General features: G+C 54.6%; 11 protein-coding genes across 11 annotated transcripts; 4 read left to right on the forward strand and 7 right to left on the reverse strand.

The window, feature by feature from the left end:
* Positions 1 to 290: 290 nt before the first annotated feature.
* On the forward strand, positions 291 to 1,988 carry A1O3_08418 (quinate permease; the record flags this gene model as incomplete). Its single annotated transcript, XM_007738516.1, has 2 exons — positions 291 to 815; positions 891 to 1,988. The coding sequence occupies 2 exons, from the start codon at positions 291 to 293 to the stop codon at positions 1,986 to 1,988; spliced, it is 1,623 nt and encodes a 540-aa protein (XP_007736706.1).
* A 333-nt stretch (positions 1,989 to 2,321) lies between these two features.
* On the reverse strand, positions 2,322 to 3,971 carry A1O3_08419 (uncharacterized protein; the record flags this gene model as incomplete). Its single annotated transcript, XM_007738517.1, has 2 exons — positions 2,322 to 3,397; positions 3,449 to 3,971. 2 exons carry the CDS (start codon positions 3,969 to 3,971, stop codon positions 2,322 to 2,324), a joined length of 1,599 nt encoding a protein of 532 aa, XP_007736707.1.
* A 241-nt stretch (positions 3,972 to 4,212) lies between these two features.
* Positions 4,213 to 6,632, reverse strand: A1O3_08420 (uncharacterized protein; the record flags this gene model as incomplete). The annotated part of the gene is made up of 2 exons (XM_007738518.1): positions 4,213 to 4,413; positions 4,461 to 6,632. 2 exons carry the CDS (start codon positions 6,630 to 6,632, stop codon positions 4,213 to 4,215), a joined length of 2,373 nt encoding a protein of 790 aa, XP_007736708.1.
* Positions 6,633 to 7,144: 512 nt separating this feature from the next.
* A1O3_08421 (uncharacterized protein) lies at positions 7,145 to 9,107 on the forward strand (the record flags this gene model as incomplete). The annotated part of the gene is made up of 2 exons (XM_007738519.1): positions 7,145 to 9,046; positions 9,090 to 9,107. 2 exons carry the CDS (start codon positions 7,145 to 7,147, stop codon positions 9,105 to 9,107), a joined length of 1,920 nt encoding a protein of 639 aa, XP_007736709.1.
* Positions 9,108 to 9,223: 116 nt separating this feature from the next.
* Positions 9,224 to 10,228, reverse strand: A1O3_08422 (uncharacterized protein; the record flags this gene model as incomplete). The annotated part of the gene is made up of 1 exon (XM_007738520.1): positions 9,224 to 10,228. The coding sequence occupies one exon, from the start codon at positions 10,226 to 10,228 to the stop codon at positions 9,224 to 9,226; it is 1,005 nt and encodes a 334-aa protein (XP_007736710.1).
* A 205-nt stretch (positions 10,229 to 10,433) lies between these two features.
* On the reverse strand, positions 10,434 to 11,354 carry A1O3_08423 (shikimate dehydrogenase; the record flags this gene model as incomplete). The annotated part of the gene is made up of 1 exon (XM_007738521.1): positions 10,434 to 11,354. One exon carries the CDS (start codon positions 11,352 to 11,354, stop codon positions 10,434 to 10,436), a length of 921 nt encoding a protein of 306 aa, XP_007736711.1.
* Positions 11,355 to 11,719: 365 nt separating this feature from the next.
* A1O3_08424 (pea pathogenicity protein 2) lies at positions 11,720 to 12,538 on the reverse strand (the record flags this gene model as incomplete). Its single annotated transcript, XM_007738522.1, has 3 exons — positions 11,720 to 11,971; positions 12,018 to 12,357; positions 12,411 to 12,538. 3 exons carry the CDS (start codon positions 12,536 to 12,538, stop codon positions 11,720 to 11,722), a joined length of 720 nt encoding a protein of 239 aa, XP_007736712.1.
* A 399-nt stretch (positions 12,539 to 12,937) lies between these two features.
* Positions 12,938 to 13,969, forward strand: A1O3_08425 (uncharacterized protein; the record flags this gene model as incomplete). The annotated part of the gene is made up of 1 exon (XM_007738523.1): positions 12,938 to 13,969. The coding sequence occupies one exon, from the start codon at positions 12,938 to 12,940 to the stop codon at positions 13,967 to 13,969; it is 1,032 nt and encodes a 343-aa protein (XP_007736713.1).
* Positions 13,970 to 14,592: 623 nt separating this feature from the next.
* A1O3_08426 (uncharacterized protein) lies at positions 14,593 to 16,791 on the forward strand (the record flags this gene model as incomplete). Its single annotated transcript, XM_007738524.1, has 2 exons — positions 14,593 to 15,408; positions 15,562 to 16,791. 2 exons carry the CDS (start codon positions 14,593 to 14,595, stop codon positions 16,789 to 16,791), a joined length of 2,046 nt encoding a protein of 681 aa, XP_007736714.1.
* Positions 16,792 to 17,118: 327 nt separating this feature from the next.
* On the reverse strand, positions 17,119 to 18,231 carry A1O3_08427 (uncharacterized protein; the record flags this gene model as incomplete). The annotated part of the gene is made up of 1 exon (XM_007738525.1): positions 17,119 to 18,231. The coding sequence occupies one exon, from the start codon at positions 18,229 to 18,231 to the stop codon at positions 17,119 to 17,121; it is 1,113 nt and encodes a 370-aa protein (XP_007736715.1).
* Positions 18,232 to 19,186: 955 nt separating this feature from the next.
* On the reverse strand, positions 19,187 to 21,129 carry A1O3_08428 (uncharacterized protein; the record flags this gene model as incomplete). Its single annotated transcript, XM_007738526.1, has 2 exons — positions 19,187 to 20,536; positions 20,968 to 21,129. The coding sequence occupies 2 exons, from the start codon at positions 21,127 to 21,129 to the stop codon at positions 19,187 to 19,189; spliced, it is 1,512 nt and encodes a 503-aa protein (XP_007736716.1).
* Between the last annotated feature and the right edge of the window lie 23 nt (positions 21,130 to 21,152).

Here is a 21,152-nt window from a genome sequence, read left to right on the forward strand (position 1 = left end):
AAAATTTAACGGTTGTATTCTTAACCGTAGGCCACGTCTTCTGAGTCTACGGACTACTGTAACCCCAGAAGTCCCGGGGAGTCAAGGGGTATGTACCCCGGAAATCCGGTCAGACTCCTATATAAAATATAGAGGCTGGGGGAAGTAAGGACCAAACACCTCCTAATATTCTTCTTCTCCTCCTCCTCCTCCTCCTTCTCCTTCTTCCAAGGTTGGTACTCACACTTGGCGCTCTCAACCCTGAAGAACAATTTTGCATCTCTACAGACCAAAGAAAAACCAGTCTGGGGATGGGTGGCAACTTTCTCAAAAAGGTCGAAGACCGACCGACTCCCAAAGAGGTATACAACTGGAAGGTCTACTTTGTTGCTGCGGTGGCCTCGTCGGGCGCGGCGACCATCGGCTATGACAGTGCCTTCATCGGAGGCACGCTGGCACTGACCTCTTTCAGAAATGAGATGGGTCTGGACCACATGGGTACATCTCGAGTGAATCTTCTCTCGGCCAACATTGTGTCGTGCTACCAAGCCGGTGCCTTCTTCGGTTCCTTTCTCGCCTATCCGGCGGGACACTTCCTCGGTCGCCGTATAGGGCTTATGATCTTTTCTCTGCTCTTTGTCATTGGCGCTGGTGTGATGCTGGCAACAGACGCAGGCACCGGATTTGGGTACCTGTATGGAGGCCGCACTGTCGCCGGTCTCGGGATCGGTGCCATCTCCAATTTGATCCCGATATACCTGGCAGAGATTTCTCCCCCGGCCATCAGAGGCCGCTTGGTCGGCATGTGGGAGATTGGCTGGCAAATCGGCGGCTTGGTTGGGTTCTGGATCAACGCAAGTTCCCCTCCTCACGGCTCTTGATCAGGGTGGCTGACTTTCTTCTTCTTCTAGTACGGCATCTCGACCACAATGGCCGAGTCCCACACTCAGTGGCTCATTCCCTTTGCCATCCAGCTCATTCCAGGCGGCTTGCTCACCGTCGGCGCCTTTTTCCTCCCCGAAACGCCTCGGTGGCTGATCACCAATGGAAAACGGTCCCAAGGGATCAAATCCCTCTGCTTTTTGCGCAACCTGCCTGCCGACCACCCATACCTGCTCGTCGAAGTTCAAATGATTGATCAGGCGTTGGAGGAGCTGAAAAGTTCAATTGGCACTAAGTTCTCCGCCCCTTTCAAAGAAGTCTGGCAAAATAAGAAAATTGCATACCGATTCTTCCTCGGCGGCGCCCTCTTCTTCTGGCAGAACGGGTCTGGTATCAACGCCATCAACTATTACAGTCCGACCGTCTTCCGCAACATCGGCGTCACGGGGACCAACACAAGCCTCTTAACCACCGGCGTATTTGGAGCCATCAAAACCGTCGTGACCTTTATCTGGATCTTATTCATGATTGATCAGATGGGTCGACGCAACCTGCTCATGTACGGCGCACTCTGCGGCTCGATTTGTCTCTGGGTTGTCGGCGGCTACATCGCGGTGGCCGAGCCGACAGAGCATCCAACCAACGGCCTCTCGTCCGGCGGGATCGCAGCCATGGTCTTTTTCTACCTCTATACCGTCAGCTATACGCCATCATGGAGTGGCACTCCCTGGGTCGTCAACAGCGAGATGTTCGATCAGAATGTCCGCACCCTTGCACAGGCCTTTGCTGCTTCAAACAACTGGTTGTGGAACTTCCTCGTCGCCCGTTTCACGCCTCAGATGTTTGCCGAAATGAAGTATGGGGTCTGGTTCTTCTTTGCAAGCTTGCAACTCCTTTCGATTCCCTTTGTCTACTTTTTGCTGCCAGAGACCAAATCCATCCCCTTGGAATGCATGGATATGCTGTTTGACAAGTCTCTCAAGCCTCGCCATGCACACAAGGAAGTCATAAACCGTCTCCAAAACACCGGCGAGCAAATCCAGGTGGACATTGTTGAGGGAAACGGCACCAAGCATGACGCCCTCCACGTTGAAAATGACGCCCTTCACGTTGAAAGGATGGCTTAGGTTGTAATCAGAGGTATTACTGTAGCTAGGCTTGTAGAAATGCAAAGTTATATTATCAGTATTATTCTATCTGGAGCCTCAAAAAGTAAAACAGACTGTGTTTGGACCTAATGTTGATCTTGATGTTCGTGTTGTTGTTGCCTTTGGCTTTGTCCAGAATGCCCGTCGTAAATTCATCAACACCACATGCTCACCATGAACAGCCATAGTCAGATCTCCAATTATATGGAAAACCTTTTAGCACCAGTTCATAATTGACAACGTATCGTCGCCACGTTATGCGGAGATGGAAATTGTACGACTAAAATCACAGGTTGCAGCATGAAATATATTCTATATGTGCGAGGCCAGTGCCTTGTCTAGTGCTTCTTCGATCGCCAATACAGGAGCACGCCTGCCCGTCCAGAGCTCGAACTGTGCATACGCTTGTTCCTTCAGCACATCCACGCCGCCAAGCACCTTCCATGCCAAATGGCGCTTAGCAACACGCATCAGGGCCGTGACCGGAGGCCGGTAGGCCATTTCAATGACCAGGCCAGGTCCATCCGCAAATATATGATCTGGAATATCCCCTTCTTGGATATCATCTGCTGGGATGCAAGCAACGATGACATTTGCCGCCGGGGCTTCTGCGGCAGAAGAATAGATGTCAATCTGAAGCGAGGGGAAATCCGCCGCCAGTCTTCCGGCCTTCTCTTTCGTCCGATTCACCAGAGCGATGTGCTGGACACCTAGATTTTGATATGCGTACACCGCAGCCCGCGCCGCGCCGCCTGCGCCAATAACAATACCAGTCTTGTGGTTGGTCAGCCGGCCACTCTGGATGCACTTCAGTATCCCAATCCAGTCAGTATTGTCTCCCCTCAGTCTCCGCCCTGACGGGGTGTCTTGTGCAATGACGGTGTTGATGGCTCCAAGCTTCGTGGCCGGCTCAGAGATTGAGTCGAGCAGATGGGGAATGTTCCGCTTATGTGGGTATGTCACGGATGCGCCACCAAAGTCTGGTCGCAGGAGGATTTCGCGTACACTGTCGTCCATCTCAGGCGTCTCGTGGATGGAATAGTGGTATGGCAGGCCAAGCTCGGCGAACGCGGCATTGTGGATGGTGGGACTGAGAGAATGAGAAATGTTGTTTCCAAAGATGTAGAAATTGCGTCTGGGGAGTTGTCCGATGAGATGCTGGGCTTGGTGAATCTCGGCTAAAGACAGTTGGCCCGGGGCAGATGGCAGTGGGATCAGAGGATGGGTGACGAAAGAGACGGGACCCGTGACGCGAGCGAGCTGACCGTGTTCGCCCATGCCGACGACGATGATGGGCTTGGAATGGTTCTCCCGGTACTTGCGCACAAAAAAGGCCTGCTCATGGCAGTCTATGATGTCTGTCGCTACGATGCTCAGTTGGAGGATGTCTGTGTTCAACGTCAGCCTCAGAAAGTCCGATCAGGAAGTGTGAAGCGGACCGCCGTAGTCGTTGGTCTCCACGTATTGCTGCAAGACTGGATCGGTCCATCGAATATTCCCCGTCCAGTCGAGAAATGAAGCGATCAGTTTGCTACTCTTCTTGCGCCGAGACAGCTCTTGCTTCAGGGAAGCCGGCCAGGAGAACTCCACGTCGATGTATTCACACCCGTGATCGGCTGCCAGTAGCATCAGCTCCAATGCTTCATCTACTGCCGTCTCTGGAAATTTGCCGCCCTGAGGAAGCGTCCGGATGGTGAAGAGGACTGGCAGGTCTGAGTGTTGCCGCAGAAACTCCAATTGGGCGGCGACATAATCCTTGGAAGGGCAGCCCGTCGAGCCTGTGGGTTGGAGCAGGTCGACGCGCAGTTCCCATGCGTCTCCGCCATAGCTGATACGTTCGAGATCCTTGGCTACGACTGTCACGTCCGAAACGGCCAGTGGGATAATAAATGTTTGGCGCGAGTTGGCAAAGTTGGATGAGATGATGTCGTGTTTGGTGCCATTGATCAATAGCGAGGCCATGTTATCGTTTCTGAGGCACCGAGGCCTGAAGGGGTGATGGCGGCGCGAGAGCGTTATGCATCCTGACCAGGGTAAAGTATGCCTCCCACATGACAAGGTCGGCAAAGCGCTCAGCCGAGAGATCGGCTGACGGGGCAGGGGTAAGGAGGGTGCCGGATCCATCCAGCCACCCGCACAGGCAGCTAAATTTCCGGCCTCCACGACCTGCAGAGCTGAGAGTCGGTCCAGGTTATTGGGCAGTTCAAGCTCCGACTACTGCATCATATTGTTTGCGCACCGCCCTCCGTATGACATGCACTGGAGCTGGTCTGCCCGTGAAGATCTCAAATTGGGCAATGCCTTGCTCAATCAGCACATCGAGGCCATCGACTGTGATCCAGCCACTCTTCGACATTAGCTGCAACTGCCGGATCAGACGCGTGACAATCGGCTTGTAGGCCAACTGCAGGCACGTTAGTCAGAATTTCTAGTTGGACAGGCTGGACATACCTCGATGAAGACTCCTCCCGTGCGGCTCTGCAGCCAGTGCTCCGGGATTGTCAAGTCGTGTGCACTCTGGCCACCGATGCTATGAGCAGGAATGCAGGACACAAGGACTGTCGGTTGCCGCAATTGTCCAGGCCATGGCTCCTGGGTGGTCCTGAGTACATGGATGTGCATGTTCTGCCGGCTGTAGTAGTCCGCCAGCTCCTGAGCATGTTCCAGCGTTCGATTGTAGATGCAAATGTTTGTCAGTCCCAGCATGCGACAAGCATAAATTGCCGCCCGGGCCATGCCTCCTGCCCCTATGATCAGCGCGGTGCTCCCATCCCGAATGGAGTTTGCCGGCGAAATGCTGCGCTCGATGCATTTTCGAATGCCAATGTGGTCAGTGTTGTAGCCTTTAAGTTTGATTTGCGGACTTCCGTCCTCAGCCCGTTCTCGTTGCACAACTACCGTGTTGACTGCACCAATGTCCCGCGCCTCAGAGCTGATGCTGGCAAGCATGGGTAAAACCTTTCGCTTGAAGGGCAATGAGACCGTGATCCCCCCGCATTCTTCGTCCTCGAGTAAGCTATGAATGCTGCTAAATTCATCTGACTGCAACAGGCTGAACGAGTGGGGCATGCCGCAGGCAGCATAAGCAGCATTGTGCATTGCAGGAGAGAGACTGTATGCCACACTCCGACCAAAGATCGTAAATTTCTTTTTGGAGAGGATGAAGCTGGAATACAATGCACTTTGAGCCTGCGTCACAGTAATCCCCTGTGGCTGCAAGCTGGGAAGCACGACAGGGGAGAGGACGGGATTGAAACAGATCGACGTCCGGCCGTGGGCGCCCGTCTTGTATGCAATCAACGGCAAAGTCCAGACCTCTCTCGCCGTACCGGCATCGTGAAGATACGGCAGATTTTCAGATGTGGAGACTGCAGGATTGGTGAGCCGAACTGCGCAACAGGAAAGCTCCTTGGCCAGATCGTGAAGAGCGGACCACTGAAACTTTGCTGGTGAACCTGTCCACGGGGTATCTTGGTGGATGACTCCAACCATTTGGGTGAAGCCTTTTGCCGATGCAACAACTTGGAGGTGGCCGGAGTCTAGCGACAATGCAACTGTCAAAAATTCGGGGGCACTACGTAGACAGAGTCTGAGCAGTCTGATGTAATTGACAGCATCTTGCGGCTGTGCATGGAGGACGTCGATCATAATGGGGGTTCTTGTATATCTGCGCAGCAGGGCCATTTGCTTCGGGATTTGGTCTTGAAGGTGACCGATGCGGTCGAGCTTGGGATCGATGACCAAGCTGATCATGTCAGCTCCGCACTCCAGCTTGTCGTACTCAAGGGAGCCTGCCGCTAGCCACTCTAGCCGGATTTGCAAGGCATAGGTGTAAGAGGGAGAAAAGGGGTCCACAGAGTGTAGGAGCTTCGGGGGGCGGCCATAGATGCGATGGATGAAGCGAATGAAGTCCGTCTCGGTTTGCTTGAGCTTGAGGGTCCCAACCGGACTCGCATTGTCCGCCGTATTCACCGTCTGCGTGATATTGAAGAAATCCAAGTTTGAAGATGAACGGTAAAAGGTATCACCGGCCTTGTAGAGTTGATCCAAATTCCCCTTATCGCCAAACATGCCTTCGATGTCAACCTTGTCTCTCTGGATATAAATGACAGGATTGGTTTTCGCGAAGGATCTCAAGACTTCTCTCTGCGCAGTGCTGCCGAGCCCGGTCAAGCCACCGATCACATGGTTTTCCTTGCAAGTGTTGAGCAGCCTCTCTGTGATCTGAATTTCTGCTTGTCGGAAACCGGGCAGCCCGTGAACCGACATATACTCGTAGGGGGTCTGCCCCATGTGGCTTTCAAAGAAAGAGCTGAAACTGACATACTGCCTTCGCAGCGCTGCCGCCGCAATGATTCCCAGCGTCCGCTTGCCGGCCCCGGAGAACCCGACAAGGAGAATCGAAGCGCGCGGGTCATACAGCGAATTTCCCGATGAGGGGGATGGAGGTCTTGATAAAGCAGGTGCCTCCGCCCTACCAGGCCTTGTGAGCTTCCTACTGCCAGCACTCTCTGACGCGGCCGGCTCCAACTGAACGCCGAAGTCAGCCTCATAGGCTTCAAAGGTACGCTTTGGTTGCAGTCGTGTTTGCCCGCCGAGAGGGGGGACTGGTGAATGTGCCATCATAGCCCGGACGGGACAGATATCGAGGGACGTTCAACCAGACATCCCAACGTAGGTGGTGGACGCGCGCTGCCATGGAATTTGGTGTCATCGATGTGAGCAACCTCGTCGGACGACGATGACGCTCAGAAGCACGGAAATGACTGTTGTGGTCTGTGGTCGAGCTTGGGTGGCATGGTGCTGGTCGGCCGCAGCCGGACAGGCAGGCACAAACCGCAGGCGGGCCACGTGACGGCAATGCATTTATCCGATCACGTGAGGGCTGTCTGCGGCCAGTTCCAGTTGGACGTGCCATCTCTACCGTCGACGTCGTTCTCACAGCACAGCAGCTCCTTTTTGTTTCCAACGAGTGTCGCCAGTCCCTCCTCCCACTTTGCCGTCTACATATCCGTCGTCGGGCCAGGAGGGAACAGTTGGGCCCATCAATGCGCCGTAGGAAAAGCGCAATGTTGAAAATCGCGAGGGCTAGGTGAAAAATCCGACATTGCCAACACTGGATCAGCCCTTGACCAATGTCGGAGTCGGGCCTCTCAGCTCGAAAACGCCAAAGGACAGTACAAGCATGCCAGCCATGTCGAAAGCGCAAGTCCAAGTGCGGGGGCGAACTGCCTGCCTGCCTGGTCTGCACTTCGTCCAAACGCACTTGCACATACGACAGCAGTTCCCGACGACGTGGCCTGCAGACGGGATACGTACGAGGGTTGGAGGCTCTCCTGGGCCTGATCTTGCGGGAAGCTCCTCGTGAAGAACACAAGATTCGAATGATGTTACGGTCGCAAGATGTGGACGCCTGGTCCTCCGGAGACGCTCGAGCTGCCCATATCTGGCGCAAATCTGGTCTTTCGAGAGACCTCGAACGCCTTCTCGCTGGCTCAGAAGATGCAGCGGCGTCATCCCCCGAGTCTCTTAGCCCTTTGAGCTCACCAGATGGCGACCTTGAACGAGCCAGGAATGCGCTGTCTGTTCGTGAGGCAGGCGAGATGCCGCCTCTAAGCTTGAGAACTACAGAGGGGGATCTACGCGACCTCTACCAGCAGGTGTTGCCGTCACAGACTTCAGATCTGGTCGATTTCTACTTCACATACATCCATTGCTGGTTCCCAATTCTCGAGCGTCGAGACATTTTACGCCTCACGTACTCTGATACTCCGGTGCACGGTCTCACCAGCGGCGACAAGGGCCTGAAAATCTGCTTGTGGGCCATTGTGGTCCTTGTTTCGGGCCAAAAGCGCTTGCAGCCTGAAGCCGTGCCCTCATCTCCGTACATTCTGACCCTCATCCGGCGACAAATCAGTGAGCACGACCAAAGTCCTGAGCTCGGATTTATTCAGGCAACCTTGATCGTAGTCATGATCAAGGCCGGCCAGGGTCATTTTGAGCCAGCCTGGGTTCTGGTCGGTCAGGCTGCAAGGATGCTCTTGATCCATCAGCAGCGCTCACCACGACATACCCACACCCTGCTGGGCTGTCTAATGCTGGACAATTTCCTCTCGGCGCTGCTTGGCAAGAAGCCGTACTTCCCACCAAACGACCAACTCGCTCATGGGTCTCTCAGCGAGGATTCTCTGGAGGAATGGGAGGTCTGGAACCCGCCTTCCAGCTGGATGGGCACCGAGAGGACCAATCTTAAGCGCCCGCTACGGGCGATTAGTACTTTTAATATCATGTCGCGACTTATGGAGCGTCTGACAAGGGTCAGTGTCTCACCTCTGGATGCCGCCAGACAAGAAGACTCTGTCAGCGACCTTCGGAACTGGAAGGCAAACCTGCCAGCACACTACCAACTCCACGACATGAGTGCGTCAAACCCTGCCCTATTGAATCTACATTTGATGTGGAATTTCGTGATGTGCTCTCTCTTACTGAGGACGGCCCGGGTGGATGCGAATATTCTGGATCTGGCGAAGCAGACTGCAGGATCGACTGTGGAAATCCTCGGCAAAGCCAGCGGTGAGGTTGGAGCTAGTTCTCCATTACTACTTGGCTATGCTGTGCAGGCGTGGAAGTGTATGAAGGCTTTGACTCAACTACAGCCAGATAACACTGCCTCTCTTCTGATCATGCGCCTTGAGGCAATTCAAGGTAGTCTTAGGCAGGACCGGAAGTTCGGGGTCCACGAGGATCCATCCACCATAGAGCACATCCAACCCGCCCTTCAACCGACGCCTGCAGAGTCTTATGCGCCTACCAGACAGCTGGATTCCAATTCAGCACCGCCCTCCCAACATCTGTCTCCAAATGATATGCTTGGAGACCTGCGACAGGGCCCAGGGTTAAGATCTGACTTTGTACCATTTGACCCTGATCGCTTCTCGGACAACCATTCTCTCTCTGGGATCGATCGGTTTAGTGATGTCAATGACTTTGACGCTCTTTTGGAAGGAATGCCATTTCTGGTGCCTGTGGAAAGGCGAGTATGGTGCGAGTTGACCCCATGGACTATGCTAATGTTCGTAGGCCGAGTCCTCCGCCTGATTTTGCCCACAACCTGGGCTTCGTTGGCGACGAGCTTGATCCCGACTTTCTGCGTTTTCTCCGTCCCGAGGCCAGATCTCAGCACGAAGACTTCCCACCATAGAGCCCACTGCGGGTTATAGTTGTAACTCCTTGGCCAATTGCTTCCACGCTTTGATCCCGCGCTGAGCGTGAGTGTGAGGTATACTGGGATCCGGATCCGACATGGTCCTCGAGAATAGCTCCATCGACACCCAGCCCTCATACTTGAGCTCCTTGAGAAACACCCTGGCTACCTCGACCACTGGAAGATAGCCACCCTGGTCTTGCTCGTACAGGAACAACCTCGCGTTCCTGCTCCAACTCATCCTAGATGGCTGACCATCAACGTGGAACGGATGATCCGGGGTTAGCGGCGGTGTCATTCTTTCAGCATCTACAACCTGGACATAGAAGACCTTGTTGACATCTACAGTCTTGACAAGGTTCTCCAGGGATGCTTTCAGATCGGCATCCGCGTTGGGAGTCTTCCCTGAGGGACTCGCCGGATCGGCCCACACCCGACCAGCGATATTGAATGTATCCAAACAACAGCCAAAATTCGGACGGTCGACGCGTGTGACCACTTCCCATAGCTTCTCCCACGTGTCGACATAAGTGCCCCAGGCCAGATTTTCGTAGGCGAATCTTACCGGCGGATCTTCCTTGAGGCCGAGGTCTGCAACTTCGATCATGTCTCGCACAATCAGATCCAGGTCGCCGGAGATGCCACCCTGCTGGAAATTGGATGGGATCTGTATGATATCCGTGCCCAAGATTTTCACAATCTTGAACCAGACCTTCAGCTTTTCGATCTTAGCTGCGTGTTCTTCGCGGTCAATCAAGCCTTCGTAAAAGAGAAACGGCTGCATGCCGATGATGGTCAGATTGAGCGCATCGCAGGTCTGGCGCAACTTCGCAGATGCCTGTAAGAGAGTGGCTGGGCTGACTTCGCCATATGTCCGGGCCAGATACTCCAAGTCCTCATAAAATATTTCGACCCCCTCGAAACCGGCTTCCGACGCTTCGCGAAGCTTCTTGTCCAGTTCATGCACCCAGGCACGGCCGAGGGACATGGACGCGATGGCAGGTCTGAAAGGCATGCTGGAAATGACAAAGCTCGATTTACGTTAAAAATGAGAACTGACTGCCGGTTGAAGCACTATGCTTTTGATATATACGATCGGATAATACTTATCCGCCTGTTACAGGGTGTCCCCGGATGGCCATGCCGCAATTTGAAGCGGACCACATAACGAAGCTGTCCGACAGGCTCCACGCTTTTTACAGCATTTGACAGTCCATTCATCAGAAGTTAATGGCAGGGCTCTTGTCTGCTGCTTGCAACAGCACTTCCCAGGCGCCCTTGGTATTTATGCGTTCACTGGCCTTCTCGCCAGCCCAAAGCCTGTATTGTTCCTGGATCTGATGACCAATGATGTTAACCCCTTCCACAGTCTTCCACCCATGCTTCTCTCCTAACTTCAAGTATCTGGTCCGACGTGGTTTGAAACACATGTCTAGCAAGACGCCCTTCTCTGCGCTGGAAGAAAGGAAATGTTCGACCACGTCTCGGGCGGCGATCTCCTCCGGGCTCTTGGGCTCAAAGTCCGGCACTGTCCCCACGATGTAGTAGGGCGCTGGCAGCGCTTTGGCTTCATCCACCGAGCGGAGATGGATAATCTGGACCCTTCCATCGTACGCTTGGGCGTCCTTGACTAGAGCGTCGACCTCTGCCCTGTCCCGGTTGACGACGTAGATGGGATTGGATTGCAACTGGTCATGGAGGGCAAACAAAGCCGCCCGCGAAGCTCCTCCAGCGCCTATAATGAGAGCAGGCTTTCCCTTGCCCTCACCCTGTGGGTCGCCTTGCAACAGGCAGCCCTTGATTCCTCGCCAGTCGGTGTTGGTTCCTCTCAGCGAGCCATCAGCGGCTCTATACACGTTGTTGCAGGCCCCGATGGTGGTTGCGTACTCATCAAGACCGTCCAGGTGTTGCATGATACTTGTTTTGTAGGGCATGGTGACAACGCCTCCTGCGAAGCTTGGTTTGCGGAACAGTGCCACCGCATCCTCTACGCTAGGACATTCTTGCGCCAGAAACTTCCAGTCGTAGCCCAGGGATCTGGCAATGAAATCATGCATCGGTGGTGCAACTGAGTGAGTAACACCAATGCCGACCAGGTATGTAAAGGCTCGTTCATCGTTTTGGGGGGTGATAGGACCCATTGTTAAACGGCGCAGACTCCTGAAGTGGTTGCAATCAAGGTTGAGAAATGGCGGACAGCAGAGAGCGTGGTCTGGTCCTGAACAACATACATGAGAATCCTCGTGATAACTTTATGCCATTGGCGGCTGTTATATTATGATACAGGTTGTACAAGCTTTGTGTGGCCACGACAAACGCACCATGCTGTATCACACGGGTAGGCATTTATCCGCGCTTCGCCCTCTAATCTGACAGCTTCCGAGACTTCTTAGATGACCGCATGAATTGTGGTATTTTACTGGGGTAGGGCCCCCGGCTTCTATCAGGACATGGAATCAGACTCAAACCGACGGAGTCCAACAAGACACACAATTGCGTGCCTCTCTCAAATCTCGACCTCTTCGCCTTCTACCCACCGTTTGCATTGCCAGTACAAAAGGTCGTGCTTCTCGCCACATTTCCTGCTCCCCCCGGGCGCGCCATTCTCCCGCCGGTGACCGGGCATATCCAACAGCACCTTGACTCCCATGGTCTTTTCCTGGAGATACGCCAAGTACCTATAGCCGCTAGGGAACTTCTCCAGCTCTGCTTCATCCAGCTGGGGCACCTTGTTGGGGTTGACGGGAATGAGTTTGTCCTAGCCGATTAGAGTGGTCCACAGCGCGTGGAGAGGCCCTTCCTACCTTTTCATACCAGTGTCTCACGTATCTCGCACGCCACTCGCCCTCCGGGGTCTTGACCCAAAAGAAGCAGAACCGACAATCACTCTCGGCGTCGACTTCGGCGCCGTCGATGTTGAAGCGTTGAGTAATGGTGGCCTTCATTTTGGTGACCGCCCGGGTGGCTTCTAGATTGATATCGGTACTGACCCCATGGCACCGGTGCATGATAAAGGCCCCACGATCCATGCCATTCTGTGAGGCTTGGATGAAATCGAGGTGGTGCGTTCTGCCCGTCCACGTGGTGTAGATGTAGGCATCTGGGTGGAAGATGGACTTGAGATTCTCCCATTCACATGCGTCCCTGGATGCACTGATCAGACCAGGGGGTTACTGAGGGTCAATGCAACGCCATACCGATAGGAGGGCCAGCCTTCGGCCAGCTCCCTTAGCTTGTAACGCTCTATGGCCAAGTTGTCTGGCCCATTGTTGCGCACAGCCTTGTCCGGCCGCGATCCGGCAGGCAGAGAATGCAGGTCCGGCATGGTTCAACTCAACGTGATCAGAATCTACCTTGAATGGCGGCAATGTAATCGAGAGCTACAAATAACTCCCCAGTTCTTATACGCGGCGACTGGCCACCCGCTGACTTTGGCAGGAAGCCTCCCGAGGGCGGTTCACGTGAGCGGCTAAGCTCTTGACCGGCCGTGGCGATCAACAGAATCAGGTGGAGGGAGGGACAGGGGCGAATCTCAGCTGGATCCCATGGGACTCCACAACACCGGTGTCGGGGTCACGAAAGCCACCGAGGCATACTTGGCCATTACTCTGCTCGTATATGGTATCAGTGCTAAAAGGGGACAGGAAAGAAAAGAGAAGGGGAAATTGAGAGCGCCGATTGGGATGCCTTGTTTTTGATACCACCAGCGATAATCATACTCATCATGGCTGCGGTGCCATCTCTGTCGTCGACCTTGGAGCATTCGTACGAGTATGGCGCCTCTCTCCACAAGACAATCCCCCAGGGTCAACACTGCAAGACATATCTACTGGGCTCTCCTATCGCCCATTCTCTGGCGCCCCTGTTGCACAATACGCTGTTTGAGTCGGCAGGTCTACCATGGACATACAATCTACTCGAGTCGACCAACCAACAGGACCTGATATCGCTGCTCCCGGCCCATGACACGGTCGGAAGCGCGGTGACAATGCCTCACAAAGTCACGTTCATTTCGAAAGTCGACGAGGTGACACCTGAAGGACGGGCGATTGGGGCCATCAACACCGTCTTCGTCCGCCTCACGCCCACGGGCGGCCGGCGGTACATCGGTACCAACACCGACTGTATTGGGGTGCGCGAGGCTTTCCTACGCAACCTCTCGCCTGACAGCCTGGTGGTTGGCAAATCCAAACCTGCGCTGGTGATTGGCGGTGGCGGCGCTTGTCGCAGTGCCTTGTACAGCCTCCATCACTGGCTGGGCGTCGACACTATCTACCTCGTCAACCGGTTCAAGCACGAGGTCGACGACATTGCCACGGCCTTCTCCCGCGTGCCGGGGTGGAAAGCCAAGCTAGTCCACGTCCAGACGGTCGAGCAAGCTGAGGGCCTAGAAGCACCCTATTTCGTCGTCGGCACTGTCCCTGACTATCCGCCCTCAACGGCCGAAGAGAAGTTGGCGTTGGAAGTATCGCGCACACTACTCTCGAAGCCAATTCCGCCGTCCCAGTCGCAGTCGCAGCCGCAGAAAGGCGCCGTGTTGGAAATGTGTTACTTCCCACGTGTCCGCACGTCCTTTTACAGCTTTGTCGAGTCTGAGGGCTGGCAGGTCCTCCCGGGCACAGAGGCCATGATCTGGCAGGGTGTTGCGCAGCAGGTACTCTGGACCGAAAGTCTGGCGCCGGCGGACGAGGAGGTGGTGAGGACGGCGAGTCAAGTCGTGCTTCAGGCCATCCAGAGTCAGCAGTCTAAACCCTGATATGAACACGCTGGTACATATAGATCATTTTAGCTAGTCGCCAGGGCGAGATTGAGATCCATGTCTTATAACCCGTCTTAATGGCACGCCAGCCGATGGCACCTACCCTTACCAGGTATATATACCTACTGCTTCGCTTAGTAATCAAGATGAAATCCCAGCACTGCTCCCCCGTACAATATCTGATAGTGCGGAGTACTACACTATCCGTGCACTCCGAGCACCAAGTTTGGTCAACTAAGCGAATTTCAATATATTGATTTGGCTCGGCCCAACCAAGCCTCAGCCGGTGGGAAATTAGCCACTGCTCGGCTGGATGTGAACCTTGCCGATATCTCTTCTCGCCCTTAATACCTGACCTGCCGCTGCAACCGGCCTGCTCACCCACCCACTACCGGCACCTACAATCTCTCCCATGACGCCCCTCCGAGTCCCAAATGTCCGCCTCCCCTAGCTCGCTTCACTCGCCTCACACTGCCGACACAAACATTGTCGGCAGGCCGATTCGGAAGCGGCCCAAGAGGTCCTACATTGCGTAAGCCTTGCGTTTTCTGGTCTGCACCCGTGGTCGGCGGCTAATATGGGCGTCCCAGTTGTCGCCGGTGTCATGCCCACAAGGTCAAATGCTCCGGGGGCCAGCCCTGCCAGAGGTGCCAGAGCACTCGGCACGCCTCGACCTGCGAGTACCCTGCCCGAGACCGGAAAGTGGCCGTGGCCGAGAGGTTGGTAGCAAGCAGGTGCAGATGCAGACTGAAGAACAAGCTGATGCTGAGCGATTCTACAGCTACCTGAAGAAGCTACAAGCCATCAGTCAAGACGAAGCACAATCGGACGGGCACGTCGCGGTCAGTCATACCGACGAGTCTCAAACGACTGTGGCCTTGCAGTCCCGTCCTCCCAGCCATCCACCGTCCGCAGACCGTGAGATCGCCAATCCCCTGAAGCAATCTCGAAGTCTCTCCCATCAGCACTTTGTCGGGGAGTCCACCTGCGCGGTGTTTGCAAATCGGCTCTTACAATGCCTTCAGCCTGAAGGGACATCCACCTCCACCCTGCCAGAACAACATTACGTGAAGAGACCTGAGTTTACTCGTCAAGTCGGCAACCCCTACAGTTGCAAGTTCCCTGATCGCATTCGGGCGACGCTGTTGGTGCGTGTTGCTTTGCGCTTCATCGGCCAGGACTATCATTTCTTCCTGCAGAAAGAATTCCTGCAGCAGCTGGAAAAGGCATATGCTTCCAAAGACACTCAGGATGCCGACCCGGCTTGGGCTTGTAAGTTCTTTGTCGTTTTGGCCCTTGGGGAGCTGTATTCGACAACGCTGCCATCCAATCCGCCCAGCGTCCCTGGCACCGACTACTTCGTCAGCGCCGTCAATCTTCTTCAGGATCTCTACGAAGAACCCAGTGTGACGCAGATTGAGACCATGCTTTTGTTTGTAAGTCCTCCAATTCGGCCTGTCGTTGGGGTATTGCCACACCACATTGCCCTGAAACGAAATACGGTACCGAGATAGCAAATCGAGGAAACATTGCTGGCAGCCGATGCTTCAATTCGAGTCGTGACCGGTCGCAACTGACTTCTCATCTAGTGCTTTTACTCGAACGCGCTCGGCAGGGTCAAATCCGCACACGTGTACAGTGGACTAGCAGTGCGTTTCAGTACCTGCCTAGGACTCCATCGTGATCCTCCTGAAGACCTGGACCTTACAGCCGTGGAAGTCGAGCACCGGGTTCGCCTGTGGTGGACGGCCTACATCTTTGACCGGTCGACCAGTTCGCGGCTGGGCCAACCGCTGACAATTCAGGACGAGGACATCGACGTCCGATTACCCTCTTCGGACCACCTGTCGCCGGAGGATCAGGCGAAACTCGGCTCACCGGCACACCTGTGTGCCAACATCGAGTTGGCGCGCATCACAGGATCCATCATGCGCGACATCTACAGCCCATCGTCCGCCCTGCGCGGCAGCTTCTTGCACAACGTGCGTACCATCTTGAAGAGTCTGCGCAAGTGGGACGCCAACGTGGCGCCGAGTCTGCGGCTGAGCCAGGGGCCGGCGAACCGACCGCTGACATCCTTGCAGCTGCACTTCAATCAGTGCATCATCCTAACCACGCGGCCGGTGCTGCTGCATGTGTTGAAGACCAAGAACCCGTTTGGCGAGCCGAATGCGAATCCGAATGCGAATGCAGCCCTCAATGATGGCCCTGCCGCCGAGCCGCTATCAGAGACGGCCACGATGCTTGCCGAGTCGTGTATCTCGGCGGCTCGCACTTCCAACGGCATTTTGTCGCAGTTGTACGTCGAGAATGCGCTGGCTCTCTTTGGCCACTTCGACGCCCATTATCTGTTTGCATCGACCCTGGTGCTGATAATATCAGCCATCATCTCGCCCAACTCGAGCGACTCGGACGCCGTCCAGACGGCATTCCACCTGTTGCGGACCATGCGCGATTCCGGCAATGTGTCGGCCGCGCAATTCTATCCTCGTCTTTCCCACATTCAATGGAGCATTGGCCGACTACGCGGGCGTGTCACAGCTCGGCACGAGGCCTCTGTAGCCAATGCTCAACAAACCGATTCGTCGGCTCAAGCCCTTGATGCGCCAGAATTGCCACCTCTGGGAAGTTCGGATTTCGAAAACTATGACTGGGACGACTTTGCCGTTCCGGATGCAAACTTCGCCAGCTATGACTGGACTGGCCTCGGTCGTGTGACCGTCGACCCTCTTGATAACCCGATGCTTCAGACATTCCTTGACCATGCAGACGCGACCTGGGACGAGAACATCGGCATAATTGTTGGAGACATGACATGAACATGTCCTGGACTGGAGTACCTCGGACACCTTGCTGAGAGATTCGGCCCACCCATTAGCTTTTGAGGGATAAGACTCACTTCCTGATGGCACATACTATAGGGAGTCGGTCCTCCTTTCTGCTGCTTACCAGGCGATGGACTGACCGTATTTGCCTTTGTCTGCGTACCAACAAGCAATATGAATACTATAATATAGCCAGATCAAGACGTCAGACAGCTACGCAGCTCCTCCCGAAGACAAGCATAGAAACAACAGCTCAATGATCGTCAGGCCCTCTGGGGTCTGGTCAGAATTGTCATTCCTTTTACAGCTACCAAATCATGTTCATAGCAGCTCTGGCTCTACGACTCCCACCTGCTCGACAATGGCGCCATAATGCTCCGGTTTTCGATGCTTGTGGAAGGCAAAGGTCTTTCCCTTGCCTCGATCACAGTCGGCCAGGTCGATTGTGGCCACAACCAACTCGTCCTCTTTGGTTTCGGCTTCCTTGATGATATGGCCATTGGGGTGCACGATCATGGTGCCGCCGACCAGAGGGTTCCCGTCTTCGGCGCCCGTCTTGGCCACGTTGATGCTGAAGCAGGCATTCATGTAGCTGTTGGCCTGGCAGGAGAGCCGGTGGTGCAACAACACCTCCTCTTCCGCATCCTCGGGTGTCATGTCCACCATCTCGCCCGTGGCCTTGGTCGCGAATGCCGTGGTGTTGTATCCGCAGCAGACGACCTCGACGCCTTGCAGGCCATAGACTCTCCAGGCTTCGGCCCAGCGCCGGTCATTGCAGATCAACATGCCGATAATTGGGTCGCCTTTGTCGCTTGTTGGTCCAGGGGCTGTCACCTTGCTGTCCTTTTTCAGCGCACCTTCCACCAGACCAGGAGCCCGGAATGCAGGGAAGCCCAGGTCACCAGGGCGGAAGTATCGCTTTTCCAGCTGCTGGAAGGCTCCGGGCGCCGTGTACGGCTCCACGGCGCCTGGAAGGTGGATTTTGCGATATTTTCCCACGACAGCGCGGGCCTGGGCCGAGTAATAGACACATGAGTTGTAGTCGATATGCGAGGTTTGTGAGTCTGAGCCTGGCTTGTTCGTTTGGAGACTCCTCTCGGCGTATCCCACGCACACGTCGATTCCCAATCTGGCTGCATGGTCGAACAGCGGCTTGACGTTTGGGGATTGCGCGATGCCCAAGCCGTTCTGGGGGTCTTCGATCTCAAAGTAGCGGCCAACGTCTTTGGGGTCAAGTAAGTACCTGGGGAAGAAGGTGGTAAAGGCGAGTTCGGGAAAGACGACCAGTTGCACGCCATGTTCGGCCGCCTGGTCGAGGAGGCCACACATTCGGTTCAGCACCGCTTGCCGACTGTCTGCGAGATGTACTGGGCCCATCTGGGCGGCAGCCACGGTCAACGGCCTCTGCGGCTTGTTTTTGGTTGATGGGGACATGGCTGATGGAATTGGCGTCTGATGGAGGGAGCGAGATTGTATCGAAGATGAGGTCGGACTCTTCGCTTGGTGTCTACCAGGTAGACAGTCCAGGAGAGGAGATCACAATGTGACAAGATATGCACCAACAAGACTTGTTTCTTTGGCCAGCCAAACACCAACAGGTCGTATCGACAGAGACAGATACAATCTCACCGCAGAATGTACGGATCCGGCGATCTGGATGATCGGATATGCATGTGTCACATTACTAGGAACGAAGCTTCATATGATATGATGTGCCACTAGCACTCACTCGGCTGGCACGGCCTCGTCCTTCCTGATCCCGCATCATTAGTGTAGGTAGGACGGTATCATACCCAGTCTTGTCCTTCTCCTCTTACCGTTGCCGTACTAGCATTAGGTAGGAATAGGAGTGGACCGGCCGATCGGCCTCCCGGACCGGGCGCTGGCAAGCCGAGATAAGATAGTTAGGGTTACTAGTGAGTAGTGAGTAGTAAGTAGATCTGGACGAGACAAGGACAGGACAGGGGCAGTACTGTACATGCACGACGTTGCATTGGACAGACGAGACAGTATTCTATGCCAGTGTTGTATGTTGTGGTTTCTTTATGACGCGGTACTCGTTATAGGTATAGGTTATTGTCACGGTTGACTTAAACTGTTACACCACGACAGTCGCCGAAAAGGACGAAGGAACTAATTCACTCGTGAATTGGCCACTTGGTGTATATGACCGTCATAGTTGTAGTAATAGTAATAGTTGTAGTAGTATTACAGTAATAGTGACAGAAACTTGAACAGGAACAAAAGGAACAAAAGTGACCGTAATAGTAATAGTAACAGTCATAGTAACGGTAACAGTAACAGTAATAGTGATAGTGATAGTAATGCCTCATGAGTTGTGGATTGCTATGGCATCCTATCCAAACTCGTCTGGTCGCTTTGGTATTTACTATTCATTCGCATCGATCGGCTGGGCCACAACTTCGGCAATAGCGGCAGCCACATAATGGACATTATGCTCATTGACGCCGCTGAGACTGGCGCGGCCATTGCGCATCAGGTAGACGTGGTGGACTTCCTTGAGCCGCTGGACCTGGGGGACCGTCAGTCCCGTGTAGCTGAACATGCCGATCTGGGATTCCAGATGACTCCAGTCGGTGATGGCGGTGGCAACGCTTCCGCTGGAGGACTGTTGCTGTTGTTGGTGCTGTTGTTGCTGTTGCTGTTGCTGCTCAATGGCCTTGCGCAAAAGTCCACGGACGCTTCTGATGCGCAAAGACATGGTCTGCAGGTCCTGCTGCCACTGGGCCCTCAAGTCGACATCGGACAGGACTGTCTGCACGATCCGGGCGCCGAACAGAGGCGGGTTTGAAATCTCGGCTCGCGTCAGGCGGAGGAGCTGGCTGTACGCGCCGGCCGGGGACACGGAGAGTGGCAGGCTGAGGTGGAACGCGCCCACGCGCTCGCCGTACAGTCCGAAGTTTTTGGCGAAGGACTGTGCAATGCAGAGTCCGGGGTGGCCTTGTTGGTGTTGAGTGCTGGACTGGACATTGACCACCACCTCATCATCATTACCAGCAGTGGCAGAGGATTCCGTTTCCGATTCCGTTTTCGTTTTTGTCTCCGTTTTTGGTTCCGGTCCTGAACCAAACAGTACCGTCTGGAAATGCCTCATTGCCCAAGCATCCATGTCAAGATCACCGGTAGCGAAGCCCTGATACGCCGAGTCGAAGAAGGCGAAAAGCCTCTTCCGTTTGAACAGCTGGGCCAGCACCTCCCACTGCTCGCGGGTCGGGTCGATGCCGGTGGGATTGTGAGCACAGGCGTGCAGGATCACGACGTCGTTCTCGACCGCCTCGTTCTCCAGCGTGGTCAGCCAGCCGTCAAAGTCCAGCGACCGGCTGGCCGGGTGGTAGTACGGATATGTCTTCTGGACCACGTCGGGCGCCGCCACCGTCCACACTAGGTGGTGGTTGGCCCATGTGGGATCTGAGATGAAGACGTGTTTCGGCCGCAGGTGCTGGGCGAGGAACTGTGCTCCGAGATGGTTGGCTCCTGTGCCGGAAATGGTCTGAAAGGAGATGACATTCTTTGTTTGGGGTTTGGTGTTGTCTTTCGACCTGGAGCCGGAGCCGGAGCCGGGGCTGGGACTGGAACTGGAGTTGGAACTGGAGTTGGAACTGGGGAGGGATGAGTCTCCAAACACAAGATCTCTCGCCAGCTGGAGAAATGGATCTGAGCCTTGGATCGGGAGATATTCGTGGTCCAGATTGGGTGTTTGATGGAGTTTCTCCTTGGCCTGGGTAGATTGTGATTAGACAATGTTTCCTGGTGTTGGGTCTCGAACAGGCCTGACGATTGCGCAATGGAATATAGTGGTATAGTATACCAGGCCATATGTGATCGGATATGGAGATGACGAGAACAGTTACATAAAGGCCAAGGGAGATATAGACGGCAACGGCAACAATCACGCATAAAGGGGCGATTTAGACGTGAATGAGAACAATTACACAAAAACCAGGGGAGATATGGATGTGAATAAGAACAATCAAAGGCTAGGGGAGATTTGGACATGAACAAGAACAATCACACAAATGCCAGGGGAGATATTAGACATGAAGAACAATCACAAAAAGACCGAGTGCCAGGCGAGATTTGGACGTGAACAAGAACAATCACCCAGACCAGACAAGACATTTGACATGAAGATGCTGATTACCCACGCACCTTTTTCACGCTCGGAAGAACCCAAGGCTTCCCCCCCTCGTCTCTGTAGACCCCCGCGCCGAGACTGACTTTCTGGGGAAAGGCGTCTGCTTTGAACTCGGCCGTCACGGCGAATGCTTCGTCGAGTGGGAGGACTGGGATCTGTGCGAACCTGGCGGCCATGGTGGTAGGGGAGGGCAGGGCAG

The sequence above is a fragment of the Capronia epimyces genome (assembly GCF_000585565.1).
Source record: "Capronia epimyces CBS 606.96 chromosome Unknown aczIQ-supercont1.8, whole genome shotgun sequence".
In the NCBI taxonomy this organism is placed as follows: Eukaryota; Fungi; Ascomycota; class Eurotiomycetes; order Chaetothyriales; family Herpotrichiellaceae; genus Capronia; species Capronia epimyces.